This window comes from Mesocricetus auratus, unplaced genomic scaffold, assembly GCF_017639785.1.
Source record: "Mesocricetus auratus isolate SY011 unplaced genomic scaffold, BCM_Maur_2.0 Super-Scaffold_100714, whole genome shotgun sequence".
NCBI lineage: Eukaryota > Metazoa > Chordata > Mammalia > Rodentia > Cricetidae > Mesocricetus > Mesocricetus auratus.
Window position 1 is genome coordinate 280,246 of NW_024429270.1, and position 23,098 is coordinate 303,343.

The 23,098-nt window shown below is 51.4% G+C and overlaps 1 protein-coding gene across 1 annotated transcript; it reads left to right on the forward strand.

The window, feature by feature from the left end:
• The first annotated feature begins 1,669 nt into the window (after positions 1-1,669).
• LOC101825761 (cholesteryl ester transfer protein) lies at positions 1,670-19,823 on the forward strand. The gene is made up of 16 exons (XM_005078609.2): positions 1,670-1,868; positions 2,568-2,682; positions 5,767-5,901; positions 5,994-6,064; positions 6,226-6,313; positions 6,890-6,959; positions 7,148-7,208; positions 8,833-8,924; positions 9,621-9,800; positions 10,499-10,549; positions 13,431-13,598; positions 16,538-16,605; positions 17,193-17,226; positions 17,585-17,654; positions 19,002-19,087; positions 19,564-19,823. Exons 1-16 carry the CDS (start codon positions 1,751-1,753, stop codon positions 19,636-19,638), a joined length of 1,482 nt encoding a protein of 493 aa, XP_005078666.1. The 5' UTR covers positions 1,670-1,750; the 3' UTR covers positions 19,639-19,823.
• Positions 19,824-23,098: the final 3,275 nt, after the last annotated feature.

The window sequence follows — 23,098 nt, forward strand, 5'->3', positions numbered from 1 at the left end:
GCAGTGTGCCTTCTTAAGCACTGAGCTGTCTTTTCAGCCCCAAGTGAATTGATAGTTTTCCCCTCTACATCTTCTCTACTACCTAAGTCCTACATATGTCCATATGCATATAATCCATATATGGACACACAGATAGATGATAGATAGACAGACAGACAGACAGGGTTTCGTGTACTCCTGGCTGGTCCTAAACTTGCTATGCAGCCTACAAACAGCCTTGAACTTTTAATCCTCCTGACTCTACCACACAAGTGTCAGGATTATAAGCATGTGCCATCACACCAGTTTTATGCAGTCCTGGGGATCAAACCCTGAGTTACATTTGCAGGATATATATAGATATATGTGTGTGTGTGTGTGTGTGTGTGTTTCGAGACAGGGTTTCTCTGTGTAGCCCTGCTTGTCCTGGAACTCACTCTGTAGACCAGGCTGGCCTCGAACTCATAGAGATCCGCCTGCCTCTTCGTCCCAAGTGCTGGAATTGAAGGTGTACACAGCCACCAGCCACGCCCATTTTTATAATAATATGATGAATATGAGAAATGTTCGGAAGCACCAGAGCTCAACCAGGGTAAACGACACTGCGTCAGGTGACTGGCAAAGGAGGGAGGGTGGCCAGGGTGGGCCCTGACTGTGGGAACGAAGCTGCTGTGGCTGAGGTCCGGTCACTCCCAGCCCCCCCTGCAGCTCGCAGGCTCCTGCTACTGTTCCAGGGCATGAGAAGCCACTGGACCACGGGACCCCTGGCTCCCTGTCCCTTGGAGTGGGCACTCTAAAGCTGCATTGAGCACAGAACTCCTTTGCTTCTGGGGGCTTCCAGGACAGTTGGCATGAACCTGGGTCTGACGGTGCTCCTCTTGCTCCTTCTCTGGCACCCGAAGGCAAGGATATGATAGCCCTAGTGACTCGGAACCCAGAAAACTTTGATCCCAGGAATGGGAATATTGAGGAGACCGAGTGGGGACCAGCATGGGGGCCTAGGGTATGTTCTAGCATCTCAGGGATGGGTAATGGGGGTCTTCAAAACCCTTAAGGATGTGGACCCAGGACCTGGATGTCTAGAAAAAGCTGCCACCAACTGCTACGTGACCTGTGCCAGCCCCCTCCCTATCTGGGCCTCATCCTCTTCCTCGAGACAATAAGGGTGTGCGAAGCTGAATTCGGTGTTCTCTAACCGAAGCATCCCACAGAGCAGGCTGTACAGGCGGCTGTCGGTGGAAGGTGGTGTGATGGTTCTGAGGTACAGTTTCAGTGCTCCAGAAAGCTACTGTCAGATCATCAGAAGACAGCAAAGGAGAGACTGGGATTCAGATCCCTACCAGCCAAGCAGCCCGTCTGCCCCTTTGACATGCAGCAGCAAACCTCTAGCTCCGGTCACTGTGGGGAGCAGGATCCTGCAAGAGCTGGATGCCGTTATTTAATGACCATTGTATTTTGACTTCTCTATTTATGGCAAGTGAGAGGTAAAGTTTAGATGCACTTATTTGAAGCTGGAAGAGGGCATAAATTAAGGGAAGTATACAACAGAAGGGCGTGGGTGCTTGAGGGCGGATGAGCGGAGGGTGGGGCCCCCTGGTCATTCGCCCAGCACTGACCCCAGAGGAGGTCAGAGATGCTGGGCAGGAAAGAGGTGGACATTTAGAGCCAGAAAAACCCTGCTTCCCAGAAGAACCTCATGGGGGCTGGGCAAACACATATATAGGAGCGCAGGCTGACCCGCCAGGCCACTGGCCACTGCCACTGAAGCATCATGCTAGCTGTCGCGCTCCTGAGCCTGGCCCTGCTAGGAGGCACCTGTGCCTGCTCCACCAGCACCTCCTACGAGGCAGGCATCGTGTGCCGCATCACCAAGGCTGCACTTCTGGTGTGTAAGTGCCTGCCCGTCTCTGTCCTTTAGGGACGTCCGCTGCGGCCAGAAGCCAGCACTGGAGCCGAGCTGCACCCTGGCAGCTTAGGGGCAAGAGAAAGAGGTGGGGAGGAAGAGGGGGAGAGAAGGAGAGGGGAGAGGGAAAGGGATGAGCTGTGACAGCGAGGTGAGAGGCAGGGCCCCCCTTTCTCCTCTGACTTCACATTCAAGAGCAAGGTTGCCGGTGCCCTCTAGATTTCAAAAAGCTGCATGCACGGTTTGCAGAGGATCCTGAGTCAATTTTAGTTCTGAGAACCCGAGGGAAATCGGGTTAGGGACAAAGCTGGGGATCATGTGTCCTTGGTGACAGAGGCTAACCTGTGTCACCAACTGCTATGAGACCTTAGCCCTCCTGCTCTCTCTGGAACTCAGCGCGATGAGGATATGGGAAGGTTAAGTTGTGTTGTCTACACAGAATATCCCATATTAGTCGTATTGGGAGCCAGGGGTCTGGGTGCAGCTGGAGTTGGGGGATGCCGTTTTGTTTTGATTAGAACCACGGCCTTACTAAGCTTGGGGAACTATAGCCTGGGTGTGGACAGAATCTGGGGAAGAGGTTCTGTGTTTCCTGAGGGGACCCCCACCCTCACCCAGAGACCTGTTGGGGGCAGGGCCTCATTCCAGAGAGGCTGGACAGCCTCTCACTCAACTCTCCTTCCAGTGAACCAGGAGACAGCCAAGGTCATCCAGACAGCCTTCCAGAGGGCCTCCTACCCAGACATCACGGGTGAGAGGTCTATGATGCTGCTTGGCCGAGTCAAGTATGGTCTGCACAAGTGAGTGGCAGGGCTGGGACTGGCAGGGAAGAACTTGGGACACATGGTGGCCCAGGGAGGAGGAGCAGCACGATTGAGGCTCTGTCACGATGTGCCTTCCCCTGCTTTCAATCTGTCCAAGTGTAGGGGACCCCAGAGTGACTGGCATTGTGCTCACCTCCCCTGCAGCCCCTGTAGGAGTCGGACCTCGAGGACTGCTTCCATCTGTGCTAGGTCGATGAGGCAAAGGGAGTATGCTGAGATTTCTTGGCCAGGCCGGTCTTCTGACTGGATTGGGATCATGGTCAGGACCAAGATCAGGCTGTGGGCCTGATGCTTTTTAAGCTGTGCTTTGCATTTTCATGACTGCATCTCCCTAAGTGCCTAGCTTAACCAATAAGAAAGAGGAGACGGAAGGTTAGGCTGCACACAGCGCAGCAGGCACAGCTGAGCCGTAGCTCAGCTCCCGGGACTCAACTTTCTGTGAGTCTAAGGCTCCAAGCCCAGGGAAAACACTGTTCTTGGGCTTTATCTCTTTGTTTAAAACCAAAGTCCTCTTCCCCAGACCCCCTAAAACAAACCCAGCACAGTGACCAGCTTTATGCTGGAACAGGAACCTGCCCCTTTTTAGAGCCACTAGGTGGTGCTAACAGTGCTGGAACTCCACTCCGAGGACAGCTACAGGTGGAGTGCGAGGGACACCTTGAGTGTCAGTTTCTATGAGGATGACATCCATATCCTATGTCACAACATGCCAGAGGCCGCAAAAGTGTCCTGCATGTTGTTAAAAAGAGATACAACTGGTAGGGTGTGCTGGTGCACGCCTTTAATCCCAGTACTCAGGATACAGAGGCAGGAGGATCTCTGTGAGTTTGAGGCCAGCCTGGTCTACATAGCAAGTTCCAGGGGAGAGAGAGAGAGAGACAGACAGACAGACAGACACAGAGAGACAGAGACAGAGACACAGAGAGAGAGACAGAGAGAGACCAAGAGAGAGAGAGACAGAGACAGAGAGAGAGAGAGAGAGAGAGAGAGAGAGAGAGAGAGAGAGAGAGAGAGAACACCTTCAACACATTAGTAGCAGTCCAGACCAGATTGCCCAAGAATAGATTTCATTTTTATTTAAGTGTCACCTGCATAGGCATGGCTGTATAACCGGGGATTGGGGATCAGCTATGACTGGAATCACTGTGTGCAATGGGGATTCTTTACCCTGTTGTCTATGGAAGGAGCAGAATAAGATCTAAGAGGAAAGAAAAGTGTGGGGAGATGACTCAGTCTATAAGGTGCCTACCACACATGAAGAGGACATGAGTTCAGATCCCCAGCACCCCTGAAAAAGCTGAACATGTTACCTATGTCTTAGGTATACTATTGCTATGTTGAAACATCATGATTGGAAGCAACTAGGGAGGAAAGGGTCTATTTGGCTTATGCTTCCACATTGCTGACCATTCCTTAGGAAATCAAGACAGGAACTCAAGGAGGGCAGGAACCTGGAGGCAGGAGCTCGTGCAGAGACCATGGAGGAGTGCTGCTTACTGGCTTGTTTCTCTTGGCTTGCTCAGCCTGTTTTCTTACAGAACTCAGGACCACCAGCCCAGAGGTGGTCAATTACCAATTAAGAAAATACCCTACAGGCTCTCCTACAGCCAGATTTTTGTTTGTGTGTGTGTTTGTCCAGACAGGGTTTCTTTGTGTAGCCCTGGCTGTCCTATACAGCCTCATCTTATGGAGGCATTTTCTCAACGAAGTCTCCCTCCTCTCTGAAGACTCTAGCACGTGTTAACATAAAAATAGCCAGTACAGCCTGTAACCAAGCACTGAAGGAGGGTCAGGCAGGTCCCTGGAGCTCATTAGCCAACTAGCCTAGACAATAGGTGAGTCCCAGGCTTAATGAGAGATCCTGTCCTCTACACAATGTTGAGAGGAGCCAAAGAAGGCACTGATCTCTGGCCTCCACGTATGCGTACACCCACATGAACATACACACACACACACACACACACACACACACACCAGGTGTGACGGCACGCACTTGGAATCACAGTACTGGAAAGATGAAGATCGGAAGACCCCTGAGGCTCAGTGGCTGGCCAGCCTAACCTGGGTGGTAAGCTCTAGACCAGTGAGAGATTGTCTCAAACCAGCAAACCAAAAGGCAGCTGGCACAGAGGAGTGGCGCACACGCCAGAGAAAGACAGAACACCAGAGGCCAAGTGACAATGCCTGGCTCTTCACGGACAGCATCTGTCACAGAGACCTATGTTACACAAGCGGGGCAGGTCAAAGATGAAATTCCAGAGAAGTCTTCTGAAGCCATACACACTCTCCGGGACACTCTGCCTCAGCCCAGCACTGTGGCAGTGACAATCTCCTGGTGTGGCTATGCAGATGAAGCCCGGGGACACGCAGGTTCTCCCCTCAGAGCACACACCACGTCTGTGACAGTAGGTGGGCCACAAGATCTCCCTCACATGGAAGGTCCCCTCCTCCCTCCACTGGTGTCACCTCTAGAAAGCTGTGCCTATTTTCTACTTGCTATCACAACAAAAGTTCGGTGGCGTTAAGCCTACTGTCTTACAGTTGCAGGGCATGTGTCAGTAGGTGACATTCAAAGTGCTGGCAGGGACTCTTCCGAGGTCACAGGGGACACAGGGTACCCTGCCTTGTGGAGTTTCCAGAGGCCACCCGAGCCCAGGCTTCTGACCCCTCTGTCTCTGAGACCAGCAAGGCTACATCCTTGCCCATCTTCCCTGCTCACACGCCTACTCTTGCCTCCCTTTCCCACTGTCCAACAGTGGGGCTTGTAATTAGCTTACAGCCTGGGTGACTTAGGCTCCCACAGCTGCATGGCCCCCTCTGTTGATTAGGAGGTGATTTCGGTGGAGGTTGCTATCCCATCTAATACTCTCCCCAGCCTCTTAGGCAAAGTGAGAAACAACCTTAGACGCTTTCTGGGAGACCCAGGCTCCTGGGGTGACTCCAGGGTGCATTTAGCACCAGGACAACAGGACAGGGTGGGGTCTGTCGAGCATGTGGAGAGACAGGGGCAGCCCCTCTCTGCCCTTAGTGCCCCCTCCTTACCACCATCTGCCCTCACAGCATCCAGATCAGCCACCTGTCCATTGCCAGCAGCCAGGTTGAGCTGGTGGAGGCCAAATCTGTCGATGTCTCCATTCAGAATGCATCTGTGATCTTCAAGGGGACCCTGAACTATGGCTACAAGGGCGCCTGGGGGTGAGCATTCCCATTATCCGTTGAGCCACCTGCTGGCCTCTTGGTGACACAGGGACAGTTTGGTGAGGGTGTTGGTCCTTGGCTTTTTACAGGTTGAACATTGAACAGTCGGTTGACTTTGAGATTGAGTCAGCCTTTGACCTCCAGATCAACACGCAACTGAGTATGCTGGCTCCTCTGGGAAGGTGGGGGGCCAAGCTGCAGGGATGGAAGACCAAGTAGAGGGGTGTTCTGAGGCCTTCGGAGGGGCGAGCTGGGAGAGCTTGCAGGACGAGTCCTGCCCTGTAGCCCAGGCTACCCTGGTGGGTGTTGGTTTCTCTGCAGGCTGTGATTCTGGCCATGTACGGACTGATGCCCCCGACTGTTCCATCTCCTTCCATAAGCTGCTCCTGCACCTCCAAGGGGAGCGTGAGTAAGTCACCATCTCCAAGACCTCCTTCTATACCCCAGGTCTGTTAGGGTGCCCCTGCTCAGAGGTGCCATTTCCAGTCCCTTCCCATTAGTGGACCCCGGAAACGCAGCAACAGCAACGGCCGCTCCATTACTGAGAATACATTATGCGGTAAAGGGTGCTCTAAGCTCATTGCACAGAGGGGAGCCCAAGGCTCAGAGAAGCCCCAGGAACAGTCAGTGACAGATGTGGTTAGCAAGGGGAGCTGCTGTCTGGGAACTGGCGAGAGCCATCTCTCGGCCCTTTAACACATGGGCTCACGTGTGGGTGCAAACTCCAGCATGTCCATGGGCACTGAAGGTAAAGTGTGACAGGAAGTGGCCCTCTGGGGAAAGCCTGAGGTGGCAATGTGGTTGATGTGGGTTCCAGGCCTTCCGAGTTCAGGGCTCTCTGCTGTGACGTGGGGATGCTAATGTCTCTTTCCTGAGCCCTTGAAGGACTCTAAGGGCAGAGGAGCCCTGGATGTCAGCATACAGTAGGTACTCAATTCGCGCACATGACCAAGTGAAGACCCACTGTGACGCTTGGTCCCCTCAGGCCTGGGTGGATTAAACAGCTGTTCACAAATATAATCTCCTTCACCCTGAAGCTGGTCCTGAAGGGACAGGTAGGTGAAGCCAGACCAGAGTCATGCCCTGGAACAGGCTTCCTACTCTCCCGGCTCTTCCTCCCCCCACCCCCACCCCTGTACCCATTCCCAGTGCAGCCATTCAGACACCACTAGATGGAGGCACTGTCTGCCTCTTATCTGGCCTCCCTTCCTGCCTGATAAACAGCTTGAGCTGTCTACTCCAGGTCTGCAAGGAAATCAACGTCATCTCCAACATCATGGCTGACTTTGTCCAGACAAGGGCTGGTGAGTTCTGTCTTCATGGTTTACTGTGTGACGTTGGCACGGCCACAGCCTTAGGTGGTTTTTGCTGAACTGAGAGTCACTTCCTCTTGGAAATGCAGCTTCTCAAGATGACCTTGGGCAAGACACTGAACCTCTGAGCCTCAGTTTCCCTATTGGTAATTGAGAGGTGATAGCAGCACCTTACCCCACAGGGTAACCAGAGAACTTACTAAAAAATAAATGGAAATATAAAAAAAAGTAAGTCAATAGCTGGGCCATTGCCAGCGCTTATTGCCACAACTAGATTTATCAGCATCCCATTCTCCTATTGCTAAGCCCGGCAGCCACGACACATTCAGCAGCAAATGGATGAATGGTGAGGCGGAGGTCTCGCTGAGGGGAGGGGCTGCAGTCTCACCCTACCTTCTCATCAGGCCTTGCGCTATGATGGCACTAACACAAGGCTGTGCCATGTACAGGAAACCACAGGGACTGTGCTGTCCAGTAAGGGCATTCCTATGTCACTGGGAGGAACAGAGAGAGAGGACTGGATGCTGTGAGGAGTAAGTACCCTGTCTGGTACTAATGGACAGGGCCACCGTTGGTTGACCTCCTAGTCACCCAACAGTTGGCTTCTAGCCCCGTTTTACTAATGACGACTAGCTTATAAGCTGGCAGGACACTCCCCACACCCCAAGCAAGAAGTGGAAGAGAGGATTGAAACAACTGGTCCTTTAGCAGTTGAGTACTGCGCCTGGCCACATAGTCCTTGCTCCCTGAATAAGGGCAGTAAGAGCAGGGAAGCCCCGAGTCAAGAGCCCTGGAGACCCCTGCAGAGGATGACTTAGGAGGGGAGACCTGCACACAGCTCCAGGTGCCCCTGGCAGCATCCCAGCCTCTGTCCAGGATGCAGAGTAGCCACACAGTATGGACATACATCCAGCTGCCTCCCCCTCCCCACCACCAACACTGGGGAAACCTGGATCAGGAACTTCCTGCTTCTGGGGGAACATGAAGATGGCCCTGCCCATCAGGGAATGGAATGCCAGCCTACAGGAGTGGGGCTTTGCTTGAGACACAGAATTCAGATGGGCTGGGAGGTCAGGGTCCCATACCTACATCTGAGTCCATACCAACTAGTGGGACTCGTGGCTACAGAGACCCTCGGGGCTGCAGAGGCTGAGCATTTTCTGTCTACGCCGTTGTGGGAGGCGTTTGCAGGCCGTGCTGGACCCGGGAGAAGTCTGGGAAGAAAGATTAGTAGAATCGCTCACAGTGTTACAATCTCACTCTCTCACACTTTTGCACAAATGAATGGAAAGAACACGGCCCCGAGGTAGATGCTGTCCTCGGAGGGGAGAACAAGAGTTCCTGAGGAGGTCAGGACACCGTCTGCTGTTGCCACTCACAGTTTGGATCTGCAGGGCCTAGACTCTGAACCCTTCTTCCACAAGGTCTGCCTCAGCATGGAGCTACCCAGACAGACAGCAGCTGTGAGAAGAGCCAAGTAGTGTCCATCCTTGGCCTGGGACTGTTCCACAGATGGGAGCTCCTCTCTGGAGCATTTGGGAACAAAGAACACCTCAACCAGGGCCGGCCCCATCCACAGGGTCCATTTGACCTCTGCTTCCCCACTTCCCCACAGCCAGCATCATCTCAGACAGAGACGTCGAGGTGGACATTTCCTTGACAAGATCACCCGTCATCACGGCCACCCACCTTGAGTCCCATCACAAGGTAGGCGTGTTAGGAGAGGACAGGACTTTTTCTGTTGTAGTCTTGGGTTTGGTCCTTACTCTCCACACCTTCTCCTAACTTTTATCCCGGGTAAGCCAAGTGTCCCTCACCACACCTGTAAGGCGTTTTATGACATGGGCAGAAAAGGACCTCAGTCCATGTACCCATGGCCTCTGCAGGTGCCAGGGGGTCCCACACCCTGTCCAGCACTGGTCTCCTTACAAAATGCTTATCTGTCTTCTGTCCTCCTCAAAAGCGTCGATCAGGGAAGCCAACACTCCCTTGTGGCTTTTGTCATTGGGAAGGAACTAGAAGTGACTTGTCTTCCTCACTCTGCTGACTGGACTAGTGGCCATTGACTCTCAGCTCCCTGGAGATTCAGGGCTGGTGGCCAGAGTGGGAACTTGGAGAACCACAGTCCAGGTGCTCCGACTGTCGTCTTTGGCGGAGCTTCAGCCTGTGAAGCGGTCCCCGAGCCTACCTGGCTCACCTCACACTGTGCTCGGAGCATATCAGGCACTTTAGCTGTATTCACTGAATGAGTGGCTGGAAGGAAACTGAGTGTAGCTGTTCCTCAGTTTCCCCATCTGTCTTTGACTAGACGCTTTGCCTTCCAAAGTTCCACTCTTCTCCCTGAGGCTAGCTCCAGAGGCCAGCAGGGCTAAGGAGAAGAAACACATGCTGTTTTTCTTCCAGGGCCATTTCGTCTACAAGAACATCTCTGAGGCGCTCCCCCTCCCTGCCTTCTCACCCACGCTGCTGGGGGACACCCGGATGCTCTACTTCTGGTTTTCTGAGCAAGTCCTCGACTCCTTAGCCAAGGTCGCCTTCCAGGATGGTCGCCTTCAGCTCAGTCTGGCAGAGGCGGAGTTCAGGGTAAGAGGCGGGGTGGGCTGCTGGGACAACCACGCTTGTGATGGTCTGTATGTGTCCGTCCCCACCCATGGATGGGAGAGCCTAAAGGGAGCTCTGGGTGTTGGTCAGAGGAGCCATGGACCACTGAAGGTGCAGCCACAATATTAAATTCTAGCAGCTACTGGCGCCCTCTATGTGTGGTGTATAAGAGTCACTGGTCAACGAAACAACAGACAGGCAGATGCAACTACAGATATTTTTGGCACACTGTAATTATGCAAGTTACCCGCTTTTAACATCAGTGCTGCTGCCATTTTTGTTGCACTGGCTGTAGGTGACTAATGCTGCCACTTTCAGTATGTAAAAGTGTTCAACCAAAAGTAAGAAATACAAAGAAGCCTGAGATGACAGGTAGTTTGTCCTGGGTAGCTTGGGTCAGAAGAGGTGACTCACTCACAAGCCAGCACCTTTCACGGATGCTGAGCTGACTTACGGTCCACACCTGCCAGTGAATGAATGGGGAGACCGAGGCCTCCTAGAGGGAAGACTGCAAGGTCCCGCAGCCTGGGTGTCACAAGCCTCCAGCTAGGTCAGGGTTTCTTACACTATACCCTTCCCTGATCTAATCTGGGGCTGTTTCAGGAGGGGTCCAATCCATGACCTTGTACCCCATGCCTGCGGTGTCTTTCTAAGGAGTAACCTCACCCTTTCTCTTGTAGGCGGTGCTGGAGACCTGGCACTTCAACCCTAACCAGGAAATCATTCCAGAGGTAAGTTCTTGTAGCTTGGGGTTTAGCTTATGTACCCCGATCCTGCCCCTGCTTCAGGAGCCCTCCTGTCTCCAGCCAGTCTCAGCAGTGCATATGAGCAAGGACAAGCTCCTGGGTGTCTAACCCGAGCGAGCTAAGGCCTTCTGCTTATCATCCAGTCACTGCTCTGAGCGCCATTCTCACACTGGGCAGCCCAGCGAATGGCAGGGCTACCTGTGCGCCAGCCGTGATGACTCTAAAGATTATGCCCCATATCCCTGCCCCATACCAAATCCATAGGGTCTGGGGGTGGAATGGAACCCCAGGATTAGCCCCAGGCTCTCTCAGAGGGCCCAGACAACAGAATGGTGACTACTCATTACTGACTCTGAACCCATGGGCTTTCTGGACCTCACAGTTTCCCTCTGCTAAGTGGTGACAATGTCTGTAAACCTGATTCTCAAGGCAAAATCCAAACCTTGAAGGGACCATTGCCCTTGAAGGGACCTTTCTGGGCAAACTCCTCCAGCCTCTGATGGACTCATTCCCACCCACTGTGGTGGTTACTTAGGTATTTCCACATCACCCCAAATTCTTCAGACTCTCCCAGTTTCCCACCGTCTCCCTTCCCACAAACCCAGGGACTCTATGCAACTGCTTCTCCCAGAGAGGCCCCAACAGGGCTCCCCTCTGTCCCTGTGCCCATTCACCCCCTCCTGCTCCTTCTTGGTGGGGGGTCTCCCTGGCCTAGCAGTGACAGCCCTCCCCTTCTGAAGTTCCTGCCTTCCCTTCCCAGCCTAGACTGCTTCCTCTTTCCAGAGACGGAACTCGGAACTCTGAACATAGGCAAACCTCTGGTTTGTCCTCCCGTCATGCCCGCACTGAGAGGCATCATGGTACCCACACTGTTGTAGAGTCTGTCCACTTCCCCTTGCCTCCATCCCCAACCAGGCCCAGCTACTACGGGGTCTCTGTGACCTCAGCGGGCTGCAGAGAGATAAGCAGTGGGAAGCAAGAAGACAGTTCAGTTCGATACGACTCAGTAGTAGGTGCTGGTTCGAACCTCTGGAGTCTGACCCTGAGGGATTATTTTAGGCATATTTAAGTGCAATCTGATGAAAACTACTCTGACGATGATTAACTCGATTCCACGTGCACCACAAAGCACACACAAATGTCCTTGAAGACCAAAGTAAGCTAAACACAGACCAGCCTTGACTTGGTTCTATAGGTTGGGAAAAAAAATCCCGACAAGGTGCATTTTTATGTTAAATGTTCAGCTCAGGTTGTCCTGCACCTTGCCAGACTCAGTTACAAATCTGTCCTTCAGTCCTGTGTGCACGGCTTGCTTTTGCTCATTTTACCCCTTGTGTTGCTGCTGCCGTTGTTTGAAGACGGGGTTTCGCTCACACTAGTCTCAAACTCTATGTGCAGCCCAGGCTGCTCTCCAACTTCTGATCTTGCTGACCTCACCACCATGCTTGGGTATTTCTTTAATCTACACCCTCTATCTGACTTGAACCTCTTTGTGGCTTCCTTTGGGTGGGAGTAGTTACAGCATTCTTTCCACAGAAGGGAAGTGTCTTACTTCCAGCTGTACACCTCAGCGACTTCTGAGAACACCGAAGTCCAGGGACATGTGCCCCTTGGTGTCACATCCTCTCCTGCGTCTCGGGGCTTCTCTGCATACCGTTTCGCTTCTCATCTGAAGCCTGCCTTCAGAACCTAGGATCACCCTTTCTTTATTTTGAGCTCCACTATGTGTTAAGTGAAGCTTCCCATTCGGGGCACTCTCTGGCTGAGTAGTGCATTTAGAAGCTGCCAAGCCAATCCTGCAGCTCTGCCCACCTGCCCTGCCCACTGCCTTCCTATGCGGGCTAAGCTCCACCCACAGGGCCTCTGCTAACTCTTCTGTCCGCCCCCTTCTGTCTGATTCGTTTCCATCTCCCACCTCCTGGCCTAGGTCAGATCCTCTGCCCAAGACTCTTGCACCCTGACCTGGTGGTCCCTCTCTCCTGTCACATCTCTGGTTACAATTGTACACTTTGCTTGGGGATTCTATAGCAAGTGTTGGGCTTTGCTGGCAAAGACCATGTGTGTTTGGCTCTGCTGAAGCCAGCTGTGGTCAGAGCTGAAGTTAGTAAGGTCACCACAGATATTATTAGAAGCAATTTCTGCCTTTCCTGCTGTGTAGACCAGGCTGACCTCTAAGTCAGAGATCAGCCTGCCTCTGCCTCCTGAGTGCTGGGATTAAAGGTGTGCGCCACCATGCCTGGCTTTAAAAAACTCTCTCTATTCTTTTCATCGCCTCTCCTGGGTCCCCAGTAGGACCAGTTGTCAGCTCTGCATGTGGGTGATCTCATTTATTCCTCACAGTTGACACCCCCATTTCACAGACCAGGAAAGTGAGGCCCACAAACCTAAGTCACTGTGTTCCTCCCATGAGAAGGTGGGCAAGGTAGTAACAGTTTTTTCTCTCCCCCATACAGGTGACAAAACTGAGGGTCCGAGGGGGCCAAGAGTATTAACTTACTTTTAAAACTTTCGTGTTGATTTACTTATTTCATGTGTGTGAGTGTTTTGCCTGCATGTTTGCATGTATAGCATGCATGCCTGGTGACCATGGAGTTCAGAAGAGGAAGTCATATGCCCTGGAACTGGATTACAGACACTATGTCAGGGTCCTCTGGAAGAGCAGCCAGCACTCTTAACTGCTGAGCTGTCTCTCCAGCCCAAGTCCTATGTCTCTCTGTGTCACTGTTAAGTTAGTGTTGAGGTATAGCCCAGAGCCTGAGCGACCACCCCAAGCTGTCTCTATCCGCCTGGGACTCCAGTCGGTCTGATCCCTCCAGTCTCCGAGGGCAGTGGCCACAGCCCTTCTGATGGCCCCATCTCTCCACAGCTGTTCAGTGCCTTCCTCACCAGCCCAGGCCGAGTCACTGTCCACTGCCCGGGGAGGCCCACAATCTCCTGCCAGAACAAGGGTGTCGTGGTCAGTTCTCCCGTGGTGATAGAATTCCTCTTCCCACATAAGGATGGGCAAGATTCTGTGACTCACACTTTTGAAGAGGTAAGATGGGTGTGGGGATTTGTGGCAGATCTGGTGGCCGCCAGAATCTGTCTGTTCTTTTCACCATCTCTACTGGGATTCACTGTTTCCTACCCACGGTTCCTGATCATCAAAACTGTGGGGTGTGAACCAGGAAGTGGCCGACAAGACGCCTCAGCTTTACCAAGATCCCCCTAACTGGAGCACTGGAACATAGATGATTGTCATTTAGGTCTAAAACGTTGTCGCCATCCGCCTCTGTCCACAGCCTCTAGGATCACATGGATTTCCAGTTTCCCCATGTTGTGGGTTTTAGGAAAAAAGTGTATACATGCTGGACTTGGCACTGAGATCCCATGTAGGGTCTGGAGTGGCACCCATGATCAAACACACACTGGCACTGCTCCTGTGTCATAACCACATGAAGCAAGGCGGGGACTGGGTACCAAGCCTTCTCTGAGTGACTAGGTCTCACCACCTCAGAAACAGGAGCTTGGATGCTAGCTAGGTCAGTTGTAATGAAGTAGCTGAGGTCAGTCTGGTTTCCAAGGCTCTTCAAGATCTCCTCAGTGTTTTTTAGTAGCTCAAGCTCTAAAGATAGCAGGCATGGCATCTTCTCTGATAATCTCAACATTGGAAGGCTAGGCAGGAGGATTGTGGGTTAAAGATAATCCTGGGCGACACAGGGGACCCTGTCTGAAAAAAAAAAACCTCACACCCTTAAATCAAAAAATACACCCTCCCCAAACCTTAAAGGCAAAAGCAGTGAAGCCTATCAGAGAAATGCTGCCTTTGAAGGAAGTGCCCAGAGTGGCACCCTATCTCACATGGAGGTGACTGAAGTATGGCCAAGCCAAGACCTTAGGTCAGACCACGGTAGACACCTATTAATCCCCTTTCCCCAGATGTCACACTCTACCCTCCTCCCCTGACTTCCCCAGTAACTTTCCCCCTCTCCACTCCTGGACTCTCCTCTTCTCTATGAACTCGGCTATGCACATGAGCGGCCTTCATGTCCCGCTATTACCCAGGACCTTGGATGGGAAAGCTTCCAGAAAACTGAACTAGTTAGGTCCTCAGACACTGAGTGTGGGTGTTTGGAGTGAGAGTGTGTCTGTAGGCTGACAGGGTGAAGGAGGAAACGCAGCAGGCTGTTGGGTAGGGTGGGAGGGAGGGGACTACGTGGCTGGCACCGTAGGCTGTCTTGATTGAGGGGACATTAAAGTGAGTTCTGGTGGTAGGAGTCCTAGAGAAATAGTGGGCTTACCCCTTCCTGATAGAGGTGGTTCTGGAGGCCTGGAGCATGAGGACGTTTTCTCAGGACCTCAGCTCATGTTTGTCTCTGAGTTAATAACTTCTACATTCCTTATACACTAAGTTCTTACCATGGCCCAGGCCATATGAATCCTGACACATGAAGCATATAGCCTAGTGGGTAGAGAAAGAGTTACTGGTATCCAAGCAAAAGACTATAAAACTTTTGCCCAGAGATATAAAATTGATAAGTATGCACAGTAAAGGTGCTTAGGTAACTTGAACTCAATGTCAAGGTTATTTGAAGGCCATTTGTACCTGGGTCTCACACACTCACATGTTTTGCCCCAGGAAGGCTGGGAGGGCACAGATTTCTGGGCCCATCTCCATAATGTCTAGCTTATATGCATTTTCAACATACTCCTTGTTCCTAATGTTGGGGCTCAGACCATGGGAACAGTCCTGGAGATGCAGCTATCCAGGGTCCTGGATTCCCTGAGTGTGAAAACACAAGCACGTCCAGCTACCAGCACTGGATGTGGAGAATGGCTTTTGCGTTGCAGGTGGAAGATGGAAGTAGTTTTCTAAAGTCCTGGTCATTGGTCATTTCAGACCTACCAGGAGGAAGCAGCTGGGTGTGTGGACAAGACCAGGGTCCTAAGTCCAAAGCTGAAGGTGCTGGGGAACTTGTTTCTGTTTTACCTTTTCAATCCCCTCCCTCTGCTGTGGAACTCAGGATCTGTGTGTCCTGGGCAGGTGCTCCACCACAGAACAGCTCCAGCCCTATCCTGCCCCCCTCCCTTCATCTGTGTGTATGTTGTATATTCATATGTATACGCTCCTGTGTGTACACGTGTGTGTGCGTCCAAGTGCTGGAGGTTGACATCAGGTTTTTTTCTCTAATGCTCTGTACCATTTCCTCCCTCCCTCCCTCTCCCCTCCTTCCCTTTGGTGGTTTGTTTTCGTTTTTGAGAAAAGGGTCACACTATATAGCCCCGACTAGCCTAGAACTCAGAGATCTGCCTGCCCCTGCCTCCTGAACACTGGGGTTAAATGTGTGTACCACCACACCTGGCTTGTATCTTACTTTCTGAAACAGAGTCTCTCACTGAGTCTAGAGCTCACAAAAATGAGATTCCCTTAGCTCTGCCTCCCAAGCGCTGGGAGTAAAGGCGTGCATGCGTGCATGCTACCACTGCCTGCTCCAGGCCCTGCTGTTAATGTGGGTGCTGAGATCAAGCACTTCTGCAGCTGAGCCATCTCCCCAGCTCCCCCAACTTTTCTTCTTTTAAACACAATTGCTTTGTGTGATGTTCTTGATGAAAAATGTCTCATAGTGTCACTTGATTCTCTAACATAGTTTCTTTTAGTTCTTTGTTTTGAAGCCTTTTCCTGCTATCCATAGAACACGGAGGTTATTGATGGCTCTTTTTTATCCTGTAAATTAATCGGTTGTTTTTTTGTGACTCGTGTTTGGTTTTTATTTCCATCTGTAGTGCTGAGGGTGGCCCCTGAGGCATGCTAGGCAAGAACTCCACCACTAAAGCTATGTCTCCAGCCTTCCAGTTTTCAGAAGGCCAGTAGCTCAGCCTCCTCCCAGAGGTTGGCAGGACCCGCTGCTCCTTATGCCTCTCTGTGCAGTGCAGAGGACAGAGAGCTCTGCTTCCAGGAGGGCCCGAATCACAGCATCTGGTTTCTCTCCCCAGGATATCGTTACTACCATCCAGGCCTCCTATTCCAAGAAAAAGCTCTTCTTAAGCCTTGCGGATTTCCAGTATGTCTTCTGGTTTGGAGGAAGAGGGTGGACTTGGAAAACATGTCTTGGTCCTGTAGGGTCAAGCATGGTGCTGGGACCTGGGTCGGGGCATGTGGCTGGTTCCCTTGAGAACTTAGGAGTGTCTGCAGGGAGAAAAGAGCCCTCCCTAATGTCAGCATCGGGAGGAAGAAACATCAGTATGGAGAGAGGGCCTGGCCTGCCCAGTACAAAAGCTGGGTGGCTGGAAGGCAAATATAAAGAGGGTTCTTAAGGGTGGAGGCCTTGGACATAGGAGAAGAACACTGAGAATGGAGGATGCCCACAGGAGGGCAGGTTTTCACCCCGCCTCCTTTCTTTGCATATGTGGTTGGGTGCTGAGGATGAAGCCAAGGGCCTTTCATTTGCTGGGCAAGTTTTGCACTGATGAGTTATGCTTCAAGCCATTGCTTTTTGAGACAGGATCTCACTGTATATTCCAAGCTGGCCAGGAACCTGTTTCCTTTTGCCTCAGGCTCAAGAATGATAGGTTATGGGTATACGTCAGCATGTTAGGCTAAGATGGGGCCGTTCTAACTTTCCATTTTCTTCTCCTCTCTTGATTTCAGGATTAAACCAAAGATGGCCTCCAACATGGATGAGGTAGGTAGTCTTAGAAGAAATAAGTTCTGGGGAAAGACAGGAAGAGGCTGTAAAAGAAATTGGGTCTCTTGTATAACTTTTCTCCTGCTCTCTGCCAGAAGAAACGTTGTTTTTGCAGAAATGGGATCAGGGTAGACTTAAATGAGAAGGCAGGAGAATACTGGATAGGTAGCCTCTCCCTAGACAGCAGTTTCCCTTCTGTGGAATGAGGTAGCGATGCTAGCCTAGAAGGGACCTCTGGGAAGGAGCAGAGGGTATGGGTTCAGATGCACTTTCCTGGGGGCGTGGGCATGAGTGCTTGTGGAGACTTTCTAGCCACCTGCCTCATGGGTCAGCACTCCTGTGATCTGATTGACAGGACTCCGCGTCCATCCAGAGCTTCCTGCAGTTGATGATCACCACAGTAGGCATCCCCGAGGTCATGTCTCGTAAGTGCGGGCTCCAGGAAAGGACGGGGTGGGTGTCTGGCTTCACCTTGTCCCCACTTCCAGCTTGTTCATTGCAGAGGCCCTTCCCAAGCAGAGCCTGAAGCACCTCTGCTTCACAAGTCCATTGGGTGGCCTCCGTCTCTTCCCAGGTGACAATGTGTAACACGGTGATTCTGGCTCTCACTGAAAGCATTGCCTCTGCCACTTCACTGCTGGCTAAGCCCACATTAGGGGCCCAGGACTCAACCAGGTGTGGTGGTGCACACCTTTAAACTCAGTGCTTGGAAGACAGAGGCAGGTAGATCTCCATGGGTCCAAGGACATCCTGGTCTACATAATGAGTTCCAGGACAGCCAGGGGTATGTAGAGAGACCTTGTCTCAAAAAAAATAAAAATAAGAACACAGGTCCACCAAAGGCAACAGGATATGTCAGAAAATATCCTGGCAGCTTGGAGGCTGCCACTTAGTGGGAGCCTAGGACAAGATTCAGTTTCCCTTCCTATAAAATGAGAACGTCCGATTTACTGATTCCCCAGATTCCCTGTGAACACTGACATTGTAGGATCTCTGTCCAATGGCAGCATCTCACGCAGGGTTGTGCAAAGAGCACCTTACAAGAGGACCTGTGTTCCCTTCCACATAGGGATGCTTAGTTGGCTGCACCTTCGTTTGAATATCTGCTATCTCCATGGCTTAGACACAGGAAGAAGAGAAACTGGACTTAACCTGTGTGCCTTGGTCTCTCTCAGCCCCAGTTTCCCCATCAATATGATGATGCTAAAGCTACAGGGGAACTGGGTATATGATGGTGCAGGCCTGTGATGACATCTGTTTGGGAGGCAAACCCCTGTCTGAGCTATGGATCAAGTTCAGGATTTGCCTGGGCAACTTAGTGAGACCTAGGAGAGAGAGAGAGAGAGAGAGAGAGAGAGAGAGAGAGAGAGAGAGAGAGAGAGAGAGAGAGAGAGAGAGAGAGACCCAGGTTCAATACCCAGCACTCACATGGCAGCTCACAACTGTCTGTAACTCCAGTTCTAGAGGATCTGACACCCTCACACAGACATATAGAGGCTAAAACACCAATGCATATAAATGTAAAAAAAGAAAAACAAAAAACTAAAGGAACAAATGAATAACACAGGTGGTGAGACAGACGGATAGGGAGATTGTATCTGTGGCTGTGAAGAGCACTGAGAAGCTCCGGTATGAGGAGTGACCACTAGGTAGTGACAGCTGCAGCAGGGTGACTGAGAGAGACTCACAGAACACCATCCCTTCCAACATTTCCCGCTGGGGCTTGGCCTTGCTCCCTAAGAAGAGCTGATTTGGCTCCCTCCCCTGCCTAGGGCTGGAGGTGGCTTTGACAACCCTCATTAACAGTAAAGGCCTGGATCTTTTCGACATCATCAACCCCGAGATCATCAGTCGTGACGTGAGTATGAAGTCGTCTCCAGCCCCGTCTCTTGGGCAGACAGTCGGATAGTGTTCGTGTTTGGTTTCTATCGCTGTGACAAAACATTCTGACCAAAAAGCGACTCAGAGGAGGAGATGTTTATTTTAGCTTACAGGTTACAGTCCATTACTGGGGGGTGTCAGGGCAGGAACTTGAGGCAGAAACCATGAAGGAATGCTGCTTGCGGGTCCACTCAAGCTCATGCTAAGGTAACTCTTCTATAGGCCAGGACTATTCACCCAGGAATGGTGCTGCCCATACTATGCTGGGCCAATTTACATCAATTAATAATCAAGACAGCCCCCCACCATACACACACCCAGACATGTCCACACACTAACCTGATCTAAACCATTCCTGGTTGAGCTTTCGCTCAGATGACTGTTGGTGGCTACTAGAAAGTAATTCTCTCCTGGAGGCTCAGGAGCTAGCATACCTGCGCCTGTCTCCTGCAGGGCTTCCTGCTGCTACAGATGGACTTCGGCTTCCCAGAGCATCTGCTGGTGGACTTCCTGCAGAGCCTTAACTAGGAGACTTTAACAATGGAGGCTGATGGGGCTGGGATCAAAGGCGTGCACCCAACTCACAATGGAACTGGAGCGTCGGATTGCTGGCATCTCCTGTGTGGGGCTCAGAGTGGGGACAAGGAGATGGGGACTGGCTCCCTCCTTCCTGGATTATTAAGGCCTACTGCCATTAAATGCTCTGACCAGTATGTGAGAATGTCCTTCTTAGGAAAGGGGACAAGGCAGAGTATGGGAGGGACCCATCTTACTCATCATGCCTATGTGCTGAGCCAATCTGTGACAATGTCCTTCTGGTAGGTGCCCCTACTTGCAGCCCTCCAGAGCCATGCAACCCCTGTGGAACCTGTGGACATCACCCCCACGCCCTAGCAACTGCTTTCCTAGCTCCCAGAGTGTGCGTGCACCAACCAAGGCCCTTGATTCAGACTGGAAGCCTGAGGGTCAGACACCAAGTGGCCACGTATATAACACATCCATCATTGCAAGACACATACTCTAATCTGGATACAGAGCAGGAAATGTAATGTGCTGGGGTCTGTGAGTAGTTCAGAGACTGGGTGAGCAGAATACCACAGTGGCAGACTTGTCACAGTGATATCCCAGGGAGCCACCCAAGCAGCAGGGACACCCCCCTGTCCCCACCCTCCCCCACCCCCGCCTGAGATGTCATCCTGTGCACAGAGGGAATGTTCCATTCCAGCAAGGGTCCACTCCCCCCTACAGGATACCAAGTCCTGACTGGTAAACCTGGGTGAAGAGCTCAAACCCTGGCTGAGTTGCTTTGATGGACAGCAGGCTGTCCTACCAGAGAAGGTCACAACCAGCTGCAAGCCATACCTGAACACACACCTTCATCTTCTAATAGCCAGGGGCAGAGGGGCTACTTATGTCACATTTTAAAGGCTGAGCAGGAATTTACGAAGTAGCCACATGAGAAAAGGTGATAGAGGCAGACCGGACTTGTGGGGTCCAGAAAAGTTCATTCATTTCCTAATTTGGCAACACAGTAATCACTTTGTTCACTGGCCTCATTGTTTGCATTGTGCTGATTTCTCTTCAGAAGCCTGTGGGCTGGTCCTAGATCCCTGAGCACGTGCACCCCATAACCATATCCTGGTCAGGGAAGAGGATTTCCAGTTCTGCGCCGCACCCGCTCATCAGTATGACAACCCTTTGTTCCCCACCATCTAAGTCCCGTCCCTTCCTCTGACTAGCTTCCTTCCTGTGCCCAAATGGAGTATCTGGCTAGTCCCCTATGCCTTGTGGCTCTCACACTGCAGGGGAAGGCAGGCAGGAAGTGAAAGGGATGGGAGACTCCGGTAGGTAGGAAGCACAGGGGGCTTGTGTTGGTCTGACTTCTCACAGAAGAGGAAGCCAGGGCCCTCTGAACAGGCAAATTAATTGAACTTTAATGCTGAAGAGAAAGTCCCTGGACAGACCTCTAGCTTCCCTGTCCTCGCCACCCCTAGGCTTCAGCACAGAGGGTTCTTCCATCTCAAGCTTGGAAGGTTTTTCTCCAGGCCTGGTCACTGCACTGGCCCAGTGGATGGTTTGTCCTGCCGCCTGCAGAACACACATTGTGGTAGTATTGAGAAGCGGGGCCTTGAGAAGCAACTGAGGAGACCCCTGATCAATCAGGGATAGCTTGGCGACTCCCAGAGTCGACTATTGGAAAACTGGGCCACCCCTTGTCTTCTGTTCCTTCCATCTGTGCTCTGCGCTCGTTTTTTTTTGTTTGTTTGTTTGTTTGTTTTTTGTTTTTTGTTCTCTACTGGGAGTTGACACGGTGTGATACCTTCTCCAATGCCATAGATTAAGACAGAGGTTCTCAACCTGTGGGTTGTGGACCTTGGAAAACACTTATTTCCAATGCTCTTAGGAAATGAGACACTACTCAGTGTAGCAAACTGCAATTATGAAGGAGCAAAAAAATAATTTTATGGTTGGAGGTCACCACATGAGGAACTGTATTAAAGGGTGGCAGATTTAGGAAGGTTGAAGGCCACTTCTCTAAGACTCGGTAGCCTCTAGAAAAGGCTATGAACTTTACCGTGAGACAAGTACACTTGACTTTTAAAAACATGCATGTGTGTACGCATTCATGAATCCATGTGTTCATATATGTGTAGATGTGTATGTGTGTTTGTGCCAGCACGTAGAGGTCAGATGGAAAATTCATTTATTCACAGAAATGCAGTTTACCTCTTGTGAGACCAGGTCTCTCACTGGCCTGGAACTCACCATAAGCCTAGACTGTTGGCAGTGAGCCCCAGGCATCTTCCCTCAGCCTTCACGGCCTGAGCTTACTCTGTCCCTGTTCTCTTCTGTCCTCAGATCGCAGAGCAAGAGTCTGATACCAGAAGCAACCAGGAGCATGGGGAGGGTTCTTGAAAGCCCTCACCCCTGCAAAAATGCTTCCTGGGGGCTAGAGAGATGGTTTGGCCGTTAAGAACACTCGCTATTCTTGCAGAGGGCCCGGGTTTGACTCCAAGCACTTGCTTGGTGGCTCACAACTTCCCCTAACTCCAAGTTCAGGGGGTCCAAGGCCATCTTCTGTTCTCTGAGGGCACCAGGCATGCATGTAGCATACATATATATATATATGTATATATATATATATACATACATACATACATACATAGGTACATACATGCATACATGCATACATATACACACACATACATACGTACATACAAACAGGCAAAACACTCATACACATAAAATAAAAGTAAATCTTAAGAAAAGGAAGAGTGTGCCAGCTCCAGATGTCTAAGGGGGAATTCCAGACTTTACAATGTTGTCCTCTAGGCCAGGGACACCAGTTAGAAGCCACAGTGGATCAAAATTTCTCTCTTAAGGGGTTTCAAAAAGCCTAAGGCCTTCCTTTAATGCCACAGAGCAAAAAATGGGAGTTTCCCTGTCCAGAAATGTTCAAATCACTAGAGGCATTCTGAGAAGTCCTTTAGAGTGTCACTCTCACAAATACCACCCACTCTAGGACCCTGGAACACATCCTTGAGCCATAATGGAAAGCAGATGTTATCATCCAGTATCCTCTGCTGTTGCATAACAGGTCTCCAGGCCTGCTGGGGGCGGGGGCACTTACAGGTCACCAAAGGGTGCCAAGAGAGCATGTAGCAGGATCAGTGGCAGCCCAAACAGCAGAGGCTTGTTAGAACTGAAGCAAACAGCCAGACTCTGTCACAAACCTACTTCCCACCCCACCCTACTCCCAGCCCAGAAGTTCTGCATAGACCGACGTCTAATGATTAGGACAACTGTGGCGGAGGCCAGATACTGGCAGACCTGATTAGAATCCATTGCCTGGAGGATGTACCTTCTGCTCCTTCTAGACAGCAAACAGTGCTTCCCCGGCCAGGGCCCTGAGATTATATCTTACCATCTCAGCTGGGACTAAGGCCTTAGGTAGACGTGTGGGATGTTTTTGCCAAACAAGGAACCC

Coding starts and splice junctions, on each gene's coding strand:
- LOC101825761 (XM_005078609.2), top strand. CDS start 1,751: ATGCTAGCTGTCGCGCTCCTGAGCCTGGCCCTGCTAGGAGGCACCTGT. Junction 2,683..5,766: donor GTCAAGTATGGTCTGCACAA/GTGAGTGGCAGG, acceptor CTGCCCTCACAG/CATCCAGATCAGCCACCTGT. Junction 6,065..6,225: donor CCAGATCAACACGCAACTGA/GTATGCTGGCTC, acceptor GTTTCTCTGCAG/GCTGTGATTCTGGCCATGTA.